At 34.5% G+C, this 22,069-nt stretch overlaps 2 protein-coding genes across 2 annotated transcripts; one reads left to right on the forward strand and one right to left on the reverse strand.

Moving 5' to 3' along the window:
- Positions 1-5,008: 5,008 nt before the first annotated feature.
- On the reverse strand, positions 5,009-8,316 carry LOTGIDRAFT_163994 (hypothetical protein; the record flags this gene model as incomplete). Its single annotated transcript, XM_009060462.1, has 6 exons — positions 5,009-5,175; positions 5,478-5,565; positions 6,013-6,259; positions 6,885-6,995; positions 7,804-7,835; positions 8,299-8,316. 6 exons carry the CDS (start codon positions 8,314-8,316, stop codon positions 5,009-5,011), a joined length of 663 nt encoding a protein of 220 aa, XP_009058710.1.
- A 2,254-nt stretch (positions 8,317-10,570) lies between these two features.
- On the forward strand, positions 10,571-14,822 carry LOTGIDRAFT_233741 (hypothetical protein). The gene is made up of 2 exons (XM_009060463.1): positions 10,571-10,753; positions 12,693-14,822. The coding sequence occupies exon 2, from the start codon at positions 12,702-12,704 to the stop codon at positions 13,797-13,799; it is 1,098 nt and encodes a 365-aa protein (XP_009058711.1). The 5' UTR covers positions 10,571-10,753; positions 12,693-12,701; the 3' UTR covers positions 13,800-14,822.
- Positions 14,823-22,069: the final 7,247 nt, after the last annotated feature.

A 22,069-nucleotide genomic window follows, 5' to 3' on the forward strand; every position in this document is an offset into this window, starting at 1 on the left:
CAAATGGAAAGGGAATATATTAGATAGGAAATGAATCAAGGGATGTATATAAGTGGAGAAGCAAGGGGGAAAGGGAATATATTAGAGAGGAAATGAATCAAGGGATGTATATAAGTGGAGAAACAAGGGATAAAGGGAATATATTAGAGAGTAAATGAATCAGGGGATATATATAAGTGGAGACGCAAGGGGGAAAGGGAATATATTATAGAGTAAATGAATCAAGGGATGTATATAAGTGGAGAAGCAAGGGGGAAAGGGAATATATTAGAGAGTAAATGAATCAAGGGATGTATATAAGTGGAGAAGCAAGGGATTAAGGGAATATATTAGAGAGGAAATGAATCAAGAGATGTATATAAGTAGAGAATCACGGGATAAAAGGAATATATTAGAGAGGAAATGAATCAAGGGATGTATATAAGTGAAGAATCAAGGGATAAAGGGAATATATTAGAGAGTAAATGAATCAAGGGATGTATATAAGTGAAGAATCAAGGGGGAAAGGGAATATATTAGAGAGGAAATGAATCAAGAGATGTATATAAGTGAAGAAGCAAGGGATAAAGGAAATATATTAGAGAGTAAATAAATCAAGGGATGTATATAAGTAGAGAATCAAGGGATAAAGGTAATATATTAGAAAGTAAATGAATCAAGGGATGTTTATAAGTGGAGAAGCAAGGGGGAAAGGGAATATATTAGAGAGTAAATGAATCAAGGGACGTATATAAGTGAAGAAGGAAGAGGGAAGGTAATATATTAGAGAGTAAATGAATCAAGGGATGTATATAAGTGGAGAATCAAGAGGGAAAGGGAATATATTAGAGAGTAAATGAATCAAAGGACGTATATAAGTGAAGAAGGAAGAGGGAAGGTAATATATTAGAAAGTAAATGATTCAAGGGATGTTTATATGGGAATATATTAGAGAGGAAATGAATCAAAGGGTGTATATAAGTGGAGAAACAAGAGGGAAAGGGAATATATTAGAGAGGAAATGAATCAAAGGGTGTATATAAGCGGGAAAATATAGTTGGGTAAAGGGAAAAATTTAGCAAAGGAAATGCAACGTGTATATTAGTCAGTATGCATAGAAACTATATCAAAATGATTTGAAATGGACAGAGTTTTATGTCCTACTTTTCTGCAGCATGTGGGTTAATGAAGACAGGCAACACCATGCAGGGTGCAATGAGGGATATTTTGCCAGGACAGTGGCAATATCCTGCTCTTTGTTTTTTTTTCAAACTGTAATGGGATCTTTAATGTGGAAAAAAAATGAAAGCGATTCATTACAAAAAGAAGGTTTTTAATACATTCAATCATATGAACACAAATTTATACAATTTGAAAAACAAAAGAAAATTATATTAAAAAGTAATTCTAAATTTAAAGAATAGCTTGAATATCATATTTAAATGGATCCTGTCCATCTTATCAAATTTCAATTTTAACCATAGAATATTTATAGAAAAAAAATTTCACAGATATTTTATGATTCACTCGTGTTTCATTTCTCAAAAAATACACAGTATTCCAATAGTTTTGAGAATATTGTAATTGTTTGACTGTTGGAATAATTATCAAGGAATAGCTTGAGTTTAATTGTGGTTTAATGGATCCTGTCCAGCTGAATAAACTAGCCAATAAAATTAACATGTAAAAATACATCTCTGGCCATGTATTCTCGAAATGATCTTAGCGCTAGGATGTCCTAAAATCAATGTTAGAAGATAAGAACCTAGGATGTTCTAGCTCTAAGATGGTTTTCGAGAGAACGCAGTCAGGTCAATAAAATTAGAGTGGTTTTGTTGAAAAATATAAAATGAAAAAAAAAACAAGCAATAAAATGGTTTTGTGTCAATCTAATTTCACACCTAATACTACTTTTAAACTCTTTATATTTTGAGCTCAAGACTAGCAGATATTCATGTACATCCAGGTCAGTTTAAAACATAAAAACAAACTATAGTACATAGTAGTACATCCTCTGAAATAAAAACCAGAGTCAGGTGATGTCTGATGTTTTAAGGTGCGGGCAAACAAGTGGTTTTGGTTCGAGACTTTTGTCGCTGATTAGTTTTGTCTTGAGTTTCAGCTGACACAGGGGCAAAAATTCTAGTCAGTCTTTTTCGACCTTGTAGATAATCATGTGGAGATCATGCCATTGAAAGGAAAATGAATCCAATTGGTTGATGACATCTTGCAGACGTAACACTATCGGAGACAATTATCAAACTTGTTTGAATCATAAATCCTGTAGGCGACACGATAATCTTGTCATGGAAGCATGGGCACACACAAGATTTTTCTCAAGATTCGAGTCAGGGACAAAAATCTTCGACCAAGACAGCTCGTGTTCTCGCAGAGATTTTTTGAGATTTAGATCTGTTTTCAAAGACCTTATAAAAAGGATATCTAAAAATTTATAATTTAAAATGAAGAATCATTGTTTGAAGTTATGGATATATAGGCACATTCAGGGCATGCATGTTTGATGCAATATAATTCACACAGTCATTTATAATTTGACATTCAAATCAAAACTCGAGTCCAGCTTGACAACAGTCTAAGCCTTAGCATTAGTCAGACATGACTGGTAAATATCATCTAATTCAAATCAGATAACAATTTCATAAATAAATAATAATAGGTATGTGGACTCTCTGAAACAAGTTCACAACCCAAATATAGACTAGACATTGAATACTGCTGTATAAAAACCAAGTCAGGGTGTCACAGAGTCGTAAGCATACCCGAACTTGCTAGCAACTCTCTGTAGTCCTTATATATTGAAAGTGTAAAACTTTGCAGTACTTAAAGGGACAGGTTCACTATTTTCAGGGGTTGATTTGGGTAAATAGTAAATAGTCTTAATAACTACTAGAAATGTACGAAAATCACAGAAAATACCAGGAATTTCACTAACTATTTCTATAGATGTCTTTTCTATATATGGCAGAGTCTCAAGAAAAGACGACTCTTCATTTTTACTTTAAAACCTGGATAATTCTGGACACACATGGATATGAAGCCTCAAATTTCGACAATGAGCTGTGAACACTATTACTGACAGCTTAGTTAAAAAAAATTCTGTTTCTGAAACAAAGGTATGATTGTCAAACGGATGGCGGTTCTGTCCCTTTAATATTTTAATGAAGCTACAAATATCCAGAAAAGTGCCTAAATATCTGATATTAGAGTAGAAAGAGAGAGAAAGAAAGAATCATAAAATAATCTGATTATAAATTAAGCTACAATATATACAATACATTACAAAATATTTCACAATATCATTTCTGTTTTATAATATACTTCTAGCCCTTTCATACATTTATTTTCTCTAGTATGGGCATGTTGTGTTGAAATTTACACAAATCTGAATAATGATCTGTACACTTGTTAAGAAATACTGAGACATTTAGCTAATTTCTGATTTTGAGCAATGCTGATAATGATACACAATAGTTTGTATTTAAAGGTATACTACCTCTTAGGATGACCAAAAATTTGAAATTTGGTTAAAATGAGTCTTCCATCAGTGGACCAGGTGTCAAAACTATACAAAAGAATCCCTCGAAATTCCAATAAATCAATTAAACTATGCAATAGGTTTTCAATAATTACTAGGTTAAATGATTATATTGTCGTCTTTAGTCATGGCACCTGTAAGTCCAACTGATGAATACATACACACTTGTTGACCAAGTTTGAGACTTTCATGTCCAATCTAAAAGGTAGCATATTATTCCTTTTAAAGAATGAAATTCTGACATTTTGTGAATTTTTTCAGCTAGTATAGCATATAATGAGATGACATTATCTTTGATATTTATCATCTAAGATCAAGAAACAAAATATCATGACAATGTCACTCCTATATTCTCCCTAGCTTATTGAAATAAATAAGAGCTTATCTCATGCTACCAGAATATGTCTTGGATAACCAATACTCACCAAGACAACCAGCGTGAATTAAGAGAAAAGGCCCTATAACTAATGTTTTAAACAGCTGAAAAGTATCCAGTTTTAGCCATTTTTAAAGTCAAATAATAAGAGAGTTGTTTCCCTTAAAACAGTCTACACATTTAAAGATTTATAGCCGACTCGAGCAAAGATATTTGAGTACATCTTGGTATAAAACATAAACCATGAATCCACATTATTTTTAGGTAGAATAAATAGGGATTGCACTATACAAGCCAGACTTAAACTAAAGGGATTGTGAAGATATTTTCTAAATTTTTCAGGACATAAGGCAAACATTAAGTCTTGCAGTGGAATTGAAGGAACCACAGACAGTCTGATTGTAAATTGGAATGGTGCAAATTGATGCTATCATTGCCCTTGTTACACATACAAAATTTCAAAAAATCTCTTTCCAATCCCTTGAGCTATTTAATGATATTACTATTTAAACTACCAGATTACCAAAACTAAAATAAACTGTTTGTGATTATAGAACCAAGAGTCCACAAATATCTCTTCAAGACTATAAATTATCAATTAATTTTACCAATCATAAAATGCAATCTTATTACATAGGCATTTTCATGGCTTTTTAATTGACTACCACTCCAAAATCCCTTGCTTTTTGTCTTAACCCTTTCAACCCTAGGGGCTGGTTTACCGGCCAAACACTTACGCAATATATACCAGAGCAGCTGGTATACCGGGCGTTATTAAGTGACGTCATACAAAGTTAACTTCATACACTTTTACTTTTATTACTTGGAGTTCAGTGTATATGACTTTGTATTTCATTTACACTAAAGGTTCAAATGGTTAAATGAGTCTTAGTTATCAAAAACTACATTTTCAATCAATCATATTTTAGTGACAAGTAGGGTTTGTGCTGGATGGAACATGGGGAAAAACTGTTGATTGTTAAAAACATGTACCGTATTGGAATCGTTAAAGTGTCCACTATATAACTCATCAGTTACACGATTTACAGTAAAATACAGGAAAATATAAGAACACTTTTTTATGCAGGATACACCCATTATGCTGATAGGTTGGTGGTTTGTGGTTCTGATCTCTGATTGGTTGAAATTGAATTTCCTGGCCTGTGATTGGACTGTTCTAAAACTTCGCTATAAGATGGAGGCTGTGGTATTTGTTGTGAATGTAGTTCCTGCACGTTTAGCGTCACAGATGAGTTGCCGGCATCTGAAGTAAGATCAAGGTTACATAGATAAACAGGACTAATGATCCAAGCCGATAACCAAAATCCAAACAACATATCGGTGAAACATTGATAGCAGTTAATGTAAGCTTATTTTAATTTTAAAGTGAGTAAGTAGAAATGAAATTCTATGGCAAAAAAGGAGGTCGAAATAACTTCACTCTACATTATTTTTTCCAGGCCTCAATTTCATTTATTCATTCATTCAAAAAGGATAAACGTATTGCTAGATCTTTAAATAAAAGGTGACTGGTTAATCTAATCAATATATTAGTACGTCACTTACCAGAACTATCTGCTGTTATAATAGGAGCACCAGGATATGGTGGTAAATCGGTTTTATTAGGAGGGTACATATTGGGTTGTGAAACCACCTGAAAAACAACATCACACAAATTAGATCATCGTTTGAGCAGGGATCATGGGTAAAAAAAATGTCTAGGAGATGGTCAACCAGGCCTCTTGGCAGAAGTATTAAAATTTGGTTAAAAATCACAGACAATAGAGCTTGGAAATCGTGAGTTCAAATTCCACTAGGTGTATGAAATCTGAGGTCTTGAAATAATGATCTATCCTCCAATCATCCTAGCTGTAAATAGATAACGAAAATCCAGAAAAGGTAAATATGCAAGAAGGTTTAACCAAGGAGCAGCTGGTAGTTAGATACTCATGAGCCTAATTTGTTATCCTCGGAAAAAAATGCTTAATGTTTCTTTCTTGAAAATCTTTCAATATAATAACTAATATGCCAAGTAACAAGAGCCATAGACCCTGTTTTAAAGAAGTGAGTCAGGTTGTTCGGTAGTTAAAAGTCAACCTACTTCTGAATAAGGGGGAGGTAAGTAAGAACTATCTCGGTCTAATCCTGGACCAGTATAAACCATAAAGTTAGGATGAACATTGACAGCGCTGTGATGATGGCTCCGGGGTCTGTTCATATAATCTGTAGCAGGGGGAATAACTCCCATTCTGTCACGTTGTTGTATTCTAGAAATGGCTGCCATTCGTTTCCGACGGTAATAACCACATCCCCCAAAACATGACATCATAATGAATATTATTATAAACCTGCAATCAATAAATTTTATAACAATGGAAAGCTGAAAAAAATCACAAATGTTCTTGCTGAAAAGAATGAGATATGGTTACTTTTGAATATTATATATCAAAGCAGAATGCTACTCTAAATGACTGTAGGACGTAGATCTTTAAATAAAAGGTGACAGGTTAATACCCCTTCATGAACACCTCTGCTCCTCCCATTAAGAAAATTGTATGCATGTTTTTGATGAATAAGAATCAAAACATTTGTGGATGTAAATATTCATTTCATGAGACTACAAGGTGTAAACCTGAAGGGTATACAATTCAAAAACATCTCTTTTTCATTTCCTCATGATAACTAAGCAACAGGCAATTTTAAGAAGGTTGTAACTCATCAAGAAAAGTGTATGCATGTGTTTGTGCCAAATAATAATCATAACAATTTGATGTAAATATTCATTGCATTTTTTCATTTATTTTTATTTCATGAGCCCAACTTCCAAAACTGCAGAAGTGTAAGCTTAATAGTTAGGAAAATAAACATATCTTTTTTCATTTTATTGGCTCATGGACTGGGATAATGAGAAAGTAAATCTTCTTTTTGAATGTTATAGGATTTAAAGTAAGGAACTATATTTTTGTTACTCACCAGAAATACCACATATTCCAGACGTGAAGTTTATAGGTAAACAGACGGTCATCTCTGGAGTTGTCAGGGCAACACGTATTTAAATCACAACATTTCTCAGGAAAATAACAACTGAAATTAAACATTTCAAAATCAGTTTTTTTTCTAAAGATCGATTGTTTCTGATTTTGACAATAGATATTGTCAGGCTGACTTTAGGTTAGCTATCAGGGAGTTAAAGCCAACATCAGACCAATTCTCATCAGAATTGTTCATACCTGAGGAGGATTTAAACCCATGGCACCTAATTACAATAGACAATAATCCAACTCATTACAGACCTAGGACAGCTTCATTGAGACAAGTCTTAATACACCCTAATATTGATGTTATGGTGATAAACAGTTAAAAGTTACTATCAAAGGGTAACAAACTACTTGTACTATTCAACAGAAGATACTGGTACAGGGTTATAGTTATGTTTAAAACAAGAGTGATGCTAATCCAAAAAAGATGTTAATCATAAATGGTTATGTTTGTTCACTCTCGCACGGAATATTGCATCTTCACAATCTCAAGCTATTTCAAACTTCGTAATTATACCTTGACTGCAATAGTCACCTTTCTGGAATCATGGAAATTTGTAAATGAAGCGATTTGGTTGGATTGTACATAAATAGGAAATACAATCTGGCGTATAATCCAATCAAATCGATTGCAATCAAGGTATAAAACAAAGTTGGGAATATTGTAGAAAAGTAATAACAGCAATATTAAATACTAGATAATTTGGCTGGTCATTCAGCTAGATTGATTTCATAATACAATGTTGTATTGTAATGTGTCAATGATAATTATCACATCTAAATGATAGGAACAAATCAGCAAACTGACTCGTTAAGGTAAAACTCGTTTGGAAAATTGTAATTAAGAGACTTACTTGATATCTCCTCCACAATATTCTGATACAACCTGAAAAATAATACAAAATTGGATAGAAAATTAATTTATACAACAATACAAAATGATATAATATAAATACAAACTAACTTTAATATGAAAAAAATCAAATCAAAAATTACAAAAAAATACAAAGTTATAATACAATATAAGTTATATAAGAAACATGAATAGAATACAATCAAGATGATACAACCTGCAAGCTCCTCTCACCATTTCTAAATGAAGTATTTATTCCACCCTAAACATTTGGCAGAATTGAATTTTCCCTTTCCAAATATCTAATTTTTTTTTAAATTTAACAATATCTTGATACAACCTGCAAGCTTCTCTCACCATTTCTAAATGAAGTTTTTCTTCTACCCATAGCCTTAGCCAATACTTAACCAATTTTTTTTTTTTTTAAAATTTAACAATATCTTACTTTAGTTATCAATCTATATGTAAAATGTAATTTAATGTGAACAATTCTTACCGGTGAATACAAGGCCATCTTTTACCTTATACAATAACAAAATATTAATTAATAATATGTCGTTAGTGTCTAATTAATGTCATTAATTTGACAATAGCCGACCACACCCTACACGACTAACAATAAATATTTTTTACGTAATTTCTCATCTACTGTTACAAAAATAGGACACGACTTTCCACATGATACAAAAAGAAGGTTTTTAACACATTTAATCATATGAACACAAATTCATACAATTTGATAAACAAATTAGTGGTTGATTAGAGGTGTTTTCACAGGGGGTCAGCAGTGGCCAGAATTGAGGCTGAGCCAGTTTCCATCTCCCACTCCTCTTTCCACTTTCAAATTGCTTATTAAAGGAATTGATTGGGGGTTGATTTTAGTCTTGAATAGATGTAAATAGTCTTCAGAAGTACTAGAAAGTACAAAAATCACATAATTCCTTCAAAACTACCTCAACCTAGGAATTGTACTCACTATTCAACTATTTCGACGGTAAGCTGTAGACACTACTATACTGCTAAAAATTCCTTTTCTGAGACTAAAGTGCGCTTCGTCAAAAAAATGGAGCACCTGTCCCTTTAATGAGTACAGATGAAAATACCAGGCGCTCTGAGCCCCTCTATGGTCTTCAGTTGACCCTCAACCTCATGATTTATAGAAATACAGTAATATGTGAGGGTGGGGGAGGTGGGGGGGGGGGGGGAGTACCAATACCAGTAGTGATAAAAATATATTAGAACTTATGATGAAAATAAAGAATGTACTGACTGAATCGAACTGCAATTTCATGCCTTGATTTGATTTTGTAAGTTTATGCTTATAAATACACTGATAAAAGAAACATCTGTTAAACAAAATTATCAAATTATAACTGTCTACAAAAATGATATCGATAAAATTTTAAAATGTTATAAATGGTTCAAGAGGTTCAATGTTTATTCTATCATAAAGTAAAATGATATAACAAATATTCGTGGACATAAGTAGCACATTGAATATTTTATATGATATAGGCCTAGAGCTACAGTAAGTTCTAGATCTAGCATGAGTGGCACTGTTGCTGTTTTGCCCCCCTCCCCTTCCCATACATCTATCGATTTGAAACATCAACAGTGCATGGTTTTATACACAGGCACTTATATCATAATTATAAAAAATAATATAAAATTCTTTAGGACCTATAATACATAGTCATTTAGATCGACTTGACCCCCTTTTCAAAATTACATCATTTAATACCGGTACTGAAAAAAGTATAGATGGAATTTATAGGCTCTTTGTCGCTTGAATGTTGTGAGGCCATTGGACAAAATTTTGACATTTTCTGATTGTCTGAGGATTTATATAGTGGAATCAAAGAATGCCTGATTATGAAATGGAATGCCAATGCCTACTCATTCAACTCCTCCTGCTTGCAGTAAATAAAAAATGTCACGAAGTAGGGCAACCGATTCCACATAAATAAAGCTAAATATTCGACTCACCTGAGAAGCCAATGAGATTAAAATTATTCCCAAAAGATTAAAATTCTTAAAATATTCTTCAAACGCCATTATTTACACATTTGATTGTTCTATTTCTTCAAAATGTTGTCGTAGTTTTTTCTCGGTTTTCCCGAATTATCTAAATAACCTTCACCTTCACGACGAGTTATGTCCCTTGAACATTAAACGTTGTTACCTCCCTTTAACTGCTATATCAATCAAAGAGCGTCTGAAAAGTGTCTCTAATGAGATCGAGTTTTAAGTGGGGCCCCATCCCTCGGTAAATTTAATTTTAAACAGTAAACTCTCCTGCATTCTGAGACCCCTCTGTAAGTCAATTTAATGCCTGTTAATGGAAGATTTAAAGATTTTCCTTTTAGATACTTGCCCTAGTAGGCCTACATCATTTTGTAATGTTGTATTTTTATTTCTGCGGCTGGGGGCACGCCCTTGAAATTGGTTCAACCAGTTCCTATGGAAGTTAAATTTCTATGTAAGACATTCAGAGACAAATGGCTGGTATTGAAACAAATCGCATTTTGAATATTTGTGAAATGACAGAAAAGTTCAATTTTGATCTCATTGTAGTCAGACAAAACCAGTTGAATTCATAGCATATCGTAATCATAATGGAATCTGAGGTTTTATAAATAATTAATTCGTCACAGTTGACATCATTTATCGTTCTCCATGAACTGTAAGAAATTTCCACCTACATATTTCTACTAAATATAGCCAATATTACTGTTAACCTCGACTATATATCCGGGATTGTCTTGTATAAATTGTATATGCTAGAAACTATTGTTCAGCAGATAGAAATTTGGGATTTAAAATCTGATGAAATAGGGGGAATTTAGCATTGGTCACTCAACAAAGTTCGACAGAAGTGATAAGCTATATTTGAAGCTAGGCTACTATAGAAATATCATTATATATTTAGTTGGAGACAGTTCGATATCAAGGTTAGTAAAGTTTATATTCATATATTGACCAATGTAGAAAGTAAATAAATACACGTCATTTTGTTCTGGGTATGATAGTTAAACTTTTATTATCAGAATTTTAAAAAGTAACGAATGATATATGGTCTTGAGAGAAGAATATATGTAGTATATGTATAGTAAGAATTATTAATCAGTTTATGAGCTGTTTACTTGGTGAACAGACTATTTAATTCTTATAGGCAGACTATAGATAAATAAATATAAACTCTAGATTCATGTCATATTGCTCTGTATTATGATTAAAGCGAGATTTATGATTCTTTGGTTCAGGTATATAGAATATTACGAAGGGGTATATGGATTTATTTTTCGATATATAGTTCTTTTTGAAAAAGTCCAACACGTCATTTTGTCCCGTATTATAATTAAAATCAGTTCCTATTTGGAATCAGTTTTAAAATAAAGCGAGATTAATGATTGTTTGTTTCAGGTATAATATATAGATATAATGTAATATTACGATGGGGTATATATGAATTAATTTTTAGATATAAGGTCCAACACGTCATTTTATCCCGTATTATAATTTAAATCTGTTCCAAATTTTAATGAAACAGTTTCAAAATAGAGCCAGTCTGATATTCTCTGTCAGGTAATTATCAATCTAGGGTAGACATGTAAGAAGTTTATTTTTAGACACAGTTGTTTTTGATAAATGTCCTACACGTCATTTTGTCCTGTATAAGTTATGACTAATTTCTGGAGATATAGAGGGTAGACAGTGTAAATATTAACGTGTTTTGGTTGAATGAACAGGTATATTTTATGTTATTTGGAGTTTATTTAAAGATATAGAGCTTTCTTGACCATAATGTCAAATATTTTTCATTGAATAATACATGGCACGAGTCCACCTTCTTAGGATATGTTAATAGCTACACCATCATCTATGATAGAACTGTAGAGTTTGTGTGTTAGGAATTATTAGGCTTGTATATAACATCTTACACGTGATACAACTAGCCCTGGTCTACCCTAATATCTACTAATAAAGATAAAATTAAACCTCATTATTTGAACAGTTACAAGACAGAAGAAGGGCTGGGATCCATTGATTATACAAAATCTGAGTCGAGTGTCGAGTGTTGTTACCTAATGTCAAATTATGAATGTTGGAGTTTCCAGCCAGTTATTATAAAATATCTGTTCTATGACTGTTGTGACATTGAGTTCAACTAGTTCATTGTTGTTGTTGCACTTTATTTAATTAAATATACTTAATTACTTCGGCTATCAAACAGACAACTAAATAACCAACTCATTATATAATTCATAAAGTAGGTTTATACAGTGATATATCAAACGTTATAAACATAATAGTTGATATACTCAGTGTTATACACGTATTTATAACTATTAAGCCTCGATTCTATTTCCTGCCTGCAATAAGTGTGGATATTGATTCCTCTTTGTTAGTAAGTCTTATACTGCCTTATATCAAAATTTCATTATAACTGCTAGCAATCTATTGCCAATATTATGTTGGTATGGATTTTGGGTTTCGTTTTGTGGAATTTTTTACCCTCTTTTTTAAGAAGTCATCTATTGCCTCATATCAAAATTTCATTATAACTGCAATCATTTGCCAATATATTGTTTTGGATTTTGGGTTTCATTTTGATATATAACCACAGGGAGTTTGTTTCAGATTCTATTAAGGGTTTGTGTTTAGGGTCTAGGTTAGATGGTGTACTCACTGGAATGTTCTGACTAGTTTGAAATTTCCACTATATCTACACTTAAAGTACTATAGTCTACAAGATATTAATTCCAAATAAGTAAAGATGTTCTGCGACTTCTATGCATAGTCCAAAGGATTTCGTAATAAGATGATGACAGTTATTTTCCTTTACGCTCCCATTCGTGAATTGACTTGCACACATTTCTTTCATTTCAGAAGATCAAAATGGCGGACCAAGCACCATCAAACGAACCTCAACTCGAGGAAGAGATAGCTACAGAAGCTTTTCCTATGCTGGACGACATAATAAACTGTCCCAAAAACCCAGGACACAAGAAGTTCCTGCCATACAATGAATTCAAAATGCATCATCTTCCACCAAGGTACAGATCAGAGAAGCTGTATCGGTATCTGAAAAATGTTGGAGATAGTGTGGTCCGACTGACCGTAACGTGCGAAGACGGAAGCAAACGTTTTGGGTCCGGTGTCGTGTGGAAATATCGCGGCGTTCTCTACATTTACACCAACAACCACGTGGTAGAGACGGACTTCCAGGCCAAAAATACAGTCATTGATTTCTATTATGATTATAAAAATTGTCCAGACATACAATACTCTAAAGGGACATCTCTTGTGTACACTTTCTCTGGTATGGACAAGTCTATGATCACTTTTGATCCGGTGCCGAAAGGATTCGACCATTTCTACATGCCCGACTCCGGACGTTGTCGAGGGATCATTAAGGTAAACGTTGACGGAGTAGAAATTGAATGTCGAGGATTAACTTGCGTCCATAAAGACAAAACGTGCGTCGTTGTACGGAACAAGCCTGAAATCTCCTGGACGGACGATCTTGCCAAACAAGCTACCGCATATTTCAGAGAATTTGACGAACGTGATAAGATATATGCAACTTTTTCTGGAGTTTTTGAATCGAACGAGGAAATGACTTTTCTGGAGTTTGACGAAGTTCCTGATATGATCCGAGACGAAATGACGAAGGAGGAACATTTTTGGGAGAGTGTGGAAGGGAAGACCTATCCTGTAGTCATAGCTCATCCCCATGGCGGTCCAAAAATGGTGACCATCGGTAGAAAGATCGAATTGGAAAACAAGGAAGATATGGGTGTTGTGCTGCATCACTCCGCAGGGACCTGTGGTGGTTCTAGCGGAGGTGCAGTGGTGGCTATAGGTGGTGAGAATAAAGTCAGAGGGTTGTACAGCTACGCCTTCCTACATTGCCAAGGTTGCAAGTCAGATAAATATACCAGTCAGACTGGCTCTGATAATGTGAACACGTCTTCTCTATCTATCTGGTTGTGAGGAACACACCATGTTAGAAGTGTTCAATAATAGCGTATAGATGACTATTCAATATGTACAAGCAAGTGAAACAATACCGTTAATCAAAAATCTCGTCCAAAAATGGCAAAATCCAGAGTGAAAGTTGTCAGTCTAATTAAAAAAACTTCCGTTTGTATTTTATTAGTTTCGTTTCGAATGTTTTATTAGCTTTGTACGTAACCACTACAGTAAGGTCTAACACTGTCCCTCTTGACTTCATTCTGTTAACCTTTGCTTGACCTCCGAGGAATATTAGACAAGCTTATTAAGTGCACTAGTCTAATACATTTCGGAATGCACATATCACATTATCCCGTCGCTGGAAGGGCAGCCACGTGATTAGTTAAAACAGAGGTCAATACTAATAAACTAATAAAATACAAACGGAAGTAAGGTCTAATTTAAATTATACTGAAAAGTTGTATAGTACGTTCAATTTAGTCCGAAACTTGCGAACTATTGCCAGACAGCGGTATAGAAGTATCGGGTTATGCTCAATGGAGACACATTATCTTATAGCCTAGGTCTTGCCATTTTCCTTAAACACCGGCACCACGATTATTCACATTATAAGCCAGGGCTTACTTCCTAGAGGGGTAGGGATATCTGCGATTGCCCGCGGCTTTAAGGGCTGCGAGAAGGGGCGGCCACCCCTCTGAACCCTACCCCCCTTTGGCTCCACCACTTGTAACGTTGCATAAGGAACATAGGTCTTCCTGTTGAACTAAAATGAACTGTCGCGTTCTAAATTTAGTTTATGTTTGAAATATTCTGAAATACTCACATAATTCTGAATTGCACTTATTTGTCTAAGGGCCATAGCTCGTGTTTAACCTTGCCTTATTCATGTCAAATTATTGATATTTTCCATGACTTTTAAACACTTTTATGTTTATTTGATATAATCAGAACAAGTTTTATGTTTTTTTTTATATGATTGTAATTTTTTATTCATATTTGTTTTTTCGCAATATCAATAGTATTAAATCTGTTAACCTCTGCAAAACTTTTCTTTCACAACACAAGTGTGGACGTACACTGCCGTTGTCCCGTTCGGTTGGATGGTCGGCCAGTCGGTCGATTGGTAGATCCATCCGATATTGTCGGAAACACGACGATCCTTTCATGCCTTAGAAACATATATTTTATTCACAAGAAATGGATTAGGGAACATACTTTCACCTGTATGACCTTATATGAGCAAAACATTCTTGTTGAATGCAATAAGCTGGTGTAATAAAATATGTACCAGGAGTGTAGGCAGGACCCTCTTACGAGTAATAAGATCGAGTTTGAATTCCATACCCACGAATTTTCATCGTAAGAATTTATGAAAAACGGTGTGTTTACGTCTCGACCTGCCATTACAAAAAGTCACGATTTGCCACCACAATAGGTCACGATTTGCCACCACAATAGGTCACGAATTTCCATCACAAAAATTTTCGATTCGACATCACAGCCAGGTCTCGTATTGCCACCATAAAAAGTCACAACGGGACGATTTGCCATCACAATAGGTAGCGATTTGCCATTACAATAGGCCTTGAGTTGCCGTCACAATAGGTCACAAAAATCGTAATGGGTCACGATATGCCACAGAAAGAGTTTCAATTCGCCTTCTGGTTTAAAAAAACAATTGAATTTGCCATCTTATCCCAATTTGCCATAGCATAAAAATTCACAACAGACTCGATTTGCTTTCACAATTAGTCACGATTTGCCTTCACATTAAAGTCACGATTTGTTATTACACTTACTCTAGATTTGCTATCGCAGATAGTCACAACTGCCACCACAATAAGTCACGAAGAGCTTCAATTCGCCTTCTTGTCTAAAAAGAACAACCAAATTTGCCATCTCATCACAATAAATCACGATTTGCTATCACAATAAGTCACGATTTGTCACCAAAATATTTTTAAACCCTTGTGGTTAAATATTCACAATTTTAAAGATAGATTGTGATTTTGATAAAAAAAAAAATACTCTGACTAAGGAAAACTATGAACAATACGCGGTCACGGACGGTAGACTGTCATTTGTTTATAATAATCACTTAAGGGTCAAAGGTGACAAGATGTACAGAATCTTACGCCCACATTTCACATGGACATATAAAGAGCCAAGTCGTTGCTACTATAATTTGTCCATTTTGTGAAATGTGACAGGCTTTACAAATGAAATGAAATGAATGGAGTTTTACGTCCTACTGCACGACAGGCTTTACAGAGTTGGTCAGAATTTAATGTAACGCAATAATATGTTTATACTAAATAATTTGAGAGATATTCCACGACTTGATATAAACTTTTCCATTAGCTTAGATCAGGAGTAGCTTATTCCTCACCTTCTTCATTAATGTAAGAGTGGGCACGACAAACCATAGCAAGCCCAACCCTAGAAGAGAGTCATAGAGAGTTAGACTACAAATCTGATCAAAATACATATTTCGAATGTGTAAAATTTATTCAGATAGATGATTGGCACTGATGATATGCACCTGTTCACTTGATGTAATAAAAGCGCAAAGTTTTATTTGTACGCCCGTTAAAGAGATTGTTAAGGGGTTTTCTAATCTTGTATGTTTATTGGAGACACCTGTAGCATCGATTAGCACCATTCCTATTTTCAGCCAGACATCTATGTTTTTTTTTAATTCCACTAAAACTAATATCTTGTCTTTTCAAAATGCTTTTACTTATTATTAGCAGTATTTGCGGTAGTGGGAATTACACAAACCACAGACGGAGGTCCTGATGCACATCAATAGCTTAGAAAACCTTTTAAAATCCCTTTAAGAAGACACGTCATAGTGGTATTCATGATTCTTTCAACTCTGTGACGTGGATTACCGATGACAAAAATCAGAATTTATAATTTACAAAAACCAGGTGAAAAACATGAAATTCCTTTTAATTTACGTCTCATATCAGTCTTCATAAACATTCTTACAGAAGTCATAACCCTAAAAACTATGTCGAACGGGGAGTTAAAAGGACAGACAATGGGACGGATGTTCATCAACGTCAATTTAAGACAGGGCCATTAGTCGGTTTAAGCAGTCAAATGGTAGGTATATAAACTATGATATTTCTAATCATTCAATTTACATTATTTCCACCTGGCTTACTTCACGTCTTAATTACAGGTAAGGCCTTTTTTCTTATTAATTTGGTTATTGAGGTTATACAGGATTCATATTTAGGTTATTTAAAACCCTATGCTCTGTTGTGAAGGTTTTTAAGATAGTCGAAACTGAAAAACGAGAATACTACTGCTACTTAGACAAATGTTCATTGACTGTACTTACGACCGTTTTCCCCGTCCATACTAACCTGGCATATTGTTTCTCAATACAATTGGAATGCAGACCTGGAAGTTTTATATAGGGAAATCCATTTTCAATCCATGATCTTACAAAATTGTCATACATGTCATGTTCAAGGTTATACAATATTCAACCAATCAAAAACTTTGTTTGATACGAGATTTACTCACTATACAATGATTTGTTGAATTTGGGATCTTTGAAAGTCAGCCAAGTTAAACATGGACTTTGAACATTTTAACACCAGCAATGGTAGTTTGAACTAGTAGTGGCCATTGTAATGGAAATCTTGAATGCTTCGGGGTTTTTGAAGTAGGAGAATGACTTTCCTAATAATGTGCATTGTGGTGAAACATTGTCCGGGAAAATTTTGATAAAACACAAGTTGAAAAAACATGACAGTTTGTAAGACATCCTTTTTCACAAGACCATTAGTCTCCAATATTTTTATATAATCTCAGGTCTACATGAATGATATTTGGTATTTTGGTATATAAAAGAGCAATAAAGCATACAACATTTGGAATTAAATACTCGATTCTATAATCTGATTTAGACACCTGAGATTTTATTATTGTCATGGTATAATTCATAAACAAAGCTGAACAAACAGTGAGACTTGCTATCAGAAACCGAACACTTCGATTATTTCTCTGAAATTCCCCTATATATATTAAAGCTGATATATTATGCTTATTTCCTGGAATATATAATTAATGTTAGTATTGTCTATAAAAGTTGCTAATAACGTAACACAATGATGCCAAATGAAGCGATTCCGCTTCTTTTTTTTTTTAATTAGTTAATTAGTACAGTAAATAACCATATCTTAAAAATATAGATTTCTTATTTCCTTCATCAGTTTATTTATTTACGCAGCACGACAATACGCTTGTCAAGTGCTTAGACCTAAAACCATGGGAGGAACCGGGTTAATAAATCCAACAGCATTCATGCATCCGTGTAACGTTTTTTGGACTGGTTACTGTTGAAGACCTTCCTAGACGTGAGCCATCGTCAAGGCTCTCTCTGCCATCTTGAATTTCTTTACAGTGGAAGAGCATTTGGCATCATCCCCGAGATGGAGACTATTTCAGATAGTATCTGTGTTTGAGGTAGCCCTTTCAGTTCCAGGATGGTTGTCGTTTAGCAATTTGACATCACGGCCATGTGTAGGGACCGTACGTTATGGTCGATCATCATCATAGTGCTGTTATCGATGGTTGGTTGGTAGATGATAAGTTAACGTTCGCTTCCAGCGGATGCTGATATCACAAACTAGGTAGTTGTTGGTAGTCGTAGTAATTTGTAGTTGGATTGGTTCAAATTGGATGATTCTGTGTTGTTGGTTTGGTTGTTGATACTTCGTTAGATCTGGTCGGATCGAATGACATGGCGGTGTAACTCGGCCATGGATGGTGTGGCGTGAGTTACTCCTTCATTCTTCCAAACTCGTTCTTGATAATTCTTGTTGATTGGTAGTCGAATGGTAGTCGTTGGTTTGGTTTGGTTAGATTATTTGATAACTGTTGAAACACTAGAAGACATGAAAAAAACAGATTGTGAGAAAAGAGGGGGAAAGAGAAAAAAAAAGAAAAAGGGGGAGAAGATGTTCTCTAATGTTTCTGCAGTGAAACTTGTTAAATAAATGGGATATAATAAGAAAGTGCTAATAGTGCTGGCCTCTTCTTCGATACTTCACCAACGAACTCGGCGAACCCGATTAAAAATATATACCTGATAGAGATTCTAATTATAATAGCCTTTAAAACTTAGATAAACAAAATATAAATTATAATGAAACATTTAATATTTTGATAAACGCTACTAGATCTATTTAAATAGTTTATTTAAAAATAATCTCTGAGATATCAAACTCTATGAAAACTTGTACAGATTTGAAAGTAGATATTTTGATACACATGTTATCTATCCTACAAAAATAAATTGAATAAATAAATATAAATCCTACGGAGCACCTTAGGCGCAATTTTCCGTACTTTTATAAAATATTTCGTTTTAACGAATTAGTTATTTCGCTATGACAAAATAACTAATTCGTTTAAACGAAATAACGTCACATATTTCGTTTAAACGAAATAAGTTATTCGATTAAACGATATAATTATTTCGTTTAAATCAAACGATTAAAAAAAACTTTTCGTTTAAACGTATTATATGATATCATTTCGTTTAGACAAATTAATTATTTCGTTTAAATATTTTACAAAAGTATGGAAAATTGCGCCTAAGGGTCTCTGTAAAATCCTATAAAAAGTTATTAGATTTAAAAACAAGAAATCAAACATCAAACGATTCAAATAAACGGTGAGAAAATCTTCAGAAGACAAACTATTTGAACTTGGTCCGTATAAGGTAGCCTGACAATACCTTGACTTTACTTTATTTCTTATATCGAATTTACGATTAATAAAGAACAACGGACCCAAGAACCAGACTAGTGTGTATATTACGGCATACGGACCCGATGATATATCATACCATAATGTATAGTCTTTTTTTAAACTGTACTATTTGTTTATTTTAAAGAAGTGTCAGGTACGGGGTAAAATAACAATAATTGATTGTTCGGGGAGGGGCAAGTAATATGTCCGGAGGGGCAAGTAATATGCCCGGAGGGGCTATCCGGAGGGGCATGTAATATATATGCGGAGGGGCAATAGTGTTTGGGGGGGGGGGGGGGGGTCCTTTTTTTCCGGCCCCGGCTCCCCTTTAGCAACGGGCTTTAAAATTTCACCGTATAGCTTGGTCCTTCATATGCAGCCAATTCAAGGCATTTCCCTATAACCACTTGCTTAATAAAGTTTTACTGTATATGATATATCATTGTAAGATAATTCATGGAAATTATTGAATTTAATTGATATTTCAGATGGCGTATAAAGAAATTTGCCTGCTTTCGGTGGTTTTCGGATTAGTGACGTCACAAGGTAAACAATAAAACTCTAGATTAAATTAATCACATAATTATTGCAACCGGCAACAATTCGTCATTGATCACGGATTTTGACAATGTGTCAATTTTGAATGCGTTTTCAATGGTTGACTATAACCTGGTCTACGTGGATGTTAATCCGCAAGATATGGCCTGATCCCAGCCTTTGATAGCTATTTTGACAGTTATCGTGCAACTTTCGAAATAGCTAGGAGGCTGGGATACAGATCATTTGATATATGGTTGGAGTAGATGTATAATCTTTATCTAATTTATTTCAGGATCTGTAACGACTGGAAATGCCGGTCTACCAAATTTCGATTTAACACCAATAGGTCTACCAGGAACCAACACAAACACTGGACCTCTTGCTCAACCGGTCAGAGATTCTTCGGGAAATGTTGTATTAGCAAATCTGGGGCCACAACCCACTGATCCAGGTTTGACCAGAGGTGATCCATCTGGGATTCTGGATCCACAGTATTCGAATCCACTACTGACAGGCAATACTGGAGTGCCGATGACAAACACAGGAATGAATCCAAATACAGGCATGTCCAATCTTTCTGGAAATACTGCTCAACCAACTAATACGATGGGCATGACTGGAAACACAGGACTACCAACAATGAACACAGGAATTCCAACTATGAACACTGGAGTTCCAACTATGAACACTGGAGTTCCAACTATGAACACTGGAGTACCAACAATGAATACCGGAGTACCAACAATGAACTCTGGTGTGCCGACTATGAACACTGGAGTGCCAACTATGAACACTGGCGTACCAACGATGAACAATGGAGTACCAACTATGAACAATGGAGTACCAACTATGAACACTGGAGTACCAACTATGTACAATGCAATGCCAACTATAAACACCGGAGCCCCAACTATGAACACTGGAGTTCCAACTATGAACACTGGATTCCCAACTATGAACACTGGTTTGCCGACTATGAATACCGGAGTACCAACAATGAATACCGGAGTACCAACAATGAACACTGGGGTACCAACAATGAACAATGTCGTCCCAAATCCAGCATTTCAACCTATGACTACGGGAAATACGGGATCGACTGTTCCATCACAACCACTGGGGACAAGCAAGCCTACCAGACCCTTAGTCTATACCGCACCTGGGACCCCAAGTACTTCTGGACTTGGACTGCAAGATCAAATGGTTATTGCTCGATTAAGGGGCTTAGGTGGTTCCCGTCAGGTCGGTTACGGGAACAACTTTATGGGTGGGGCAGGATTGCTGGGAATGAGTCTAATGGGAGACAGCTTTTTTGAAATGATGCCCTTTATGGCAGCTTTTGGTGGTATGGGTCGCGGGATGGGGGGCATGGGTGGTCTCGGGGGAATGGGAGGGTTAGGTAATATGATGATGTGGGGGGCGTTTATGAACTAAATAAATACCATTTAAATGTACATTACCGTCAGGTCACTATCATTCCAATCGGTTTCATTTACCAATGGAGCAAAGTTTCATTCGTCTACAATTAAAATGTAATCAGTAAGCGAGGGATATCTGAATATTGATATAAATCGACTTCACTTACTTCAATTACAGCAACCTGGTTAGATTGCATACAAACCTGTCGTCGAATTTGTGTTCTGACAAGCGTAATTTGTAGCTCAAATCTGATTTTATCATCAAGCTAAAGTAAGACGGTTATATCACTTCAAGTGACAACAAAATCTAGAATAGAAAACAACACAAGATATATGGATATACTACTTCTAGGTTTATTACGTATACACTACGTTTACTTGATAAAAGTTACCTGTATGTGTTTCTAAACGTAGTATGTAATAAACCTACAAGTAGTATATCCATATATCTTGTGTTCTTATTGTTTACCTTCCTACTTCTATATGTTTTACAAAGATTATAGAAAAGAATAGTTATGTAAATTCAGTGGTAAAAATATTGACTTCACAAAAGAA

This window comes from Lottia gigantea (genome assembly GCF_000327385.1).
Source record: "Lottia gigantea unplaced genomic scaffold LOTGIsca_42, whole genome shotgun sequence".
Classification (NCBI taxonomy): domain Eukaryota; kingdom Metazoa; phylum Mollusca; class Gastropoda; family Lottiidae; genus Lottia; species Lottia gigantea.

Excerpts from the sequence above, each read along its gene's own strand:
- LOTGIDRAFT_233741 (XM_009060463.1), top strand. The coding sequence starts at position 12,702 with ATGGCGGACCAAGCACCATCAAACGAACCTCAACTCGAGGAAGAGATA.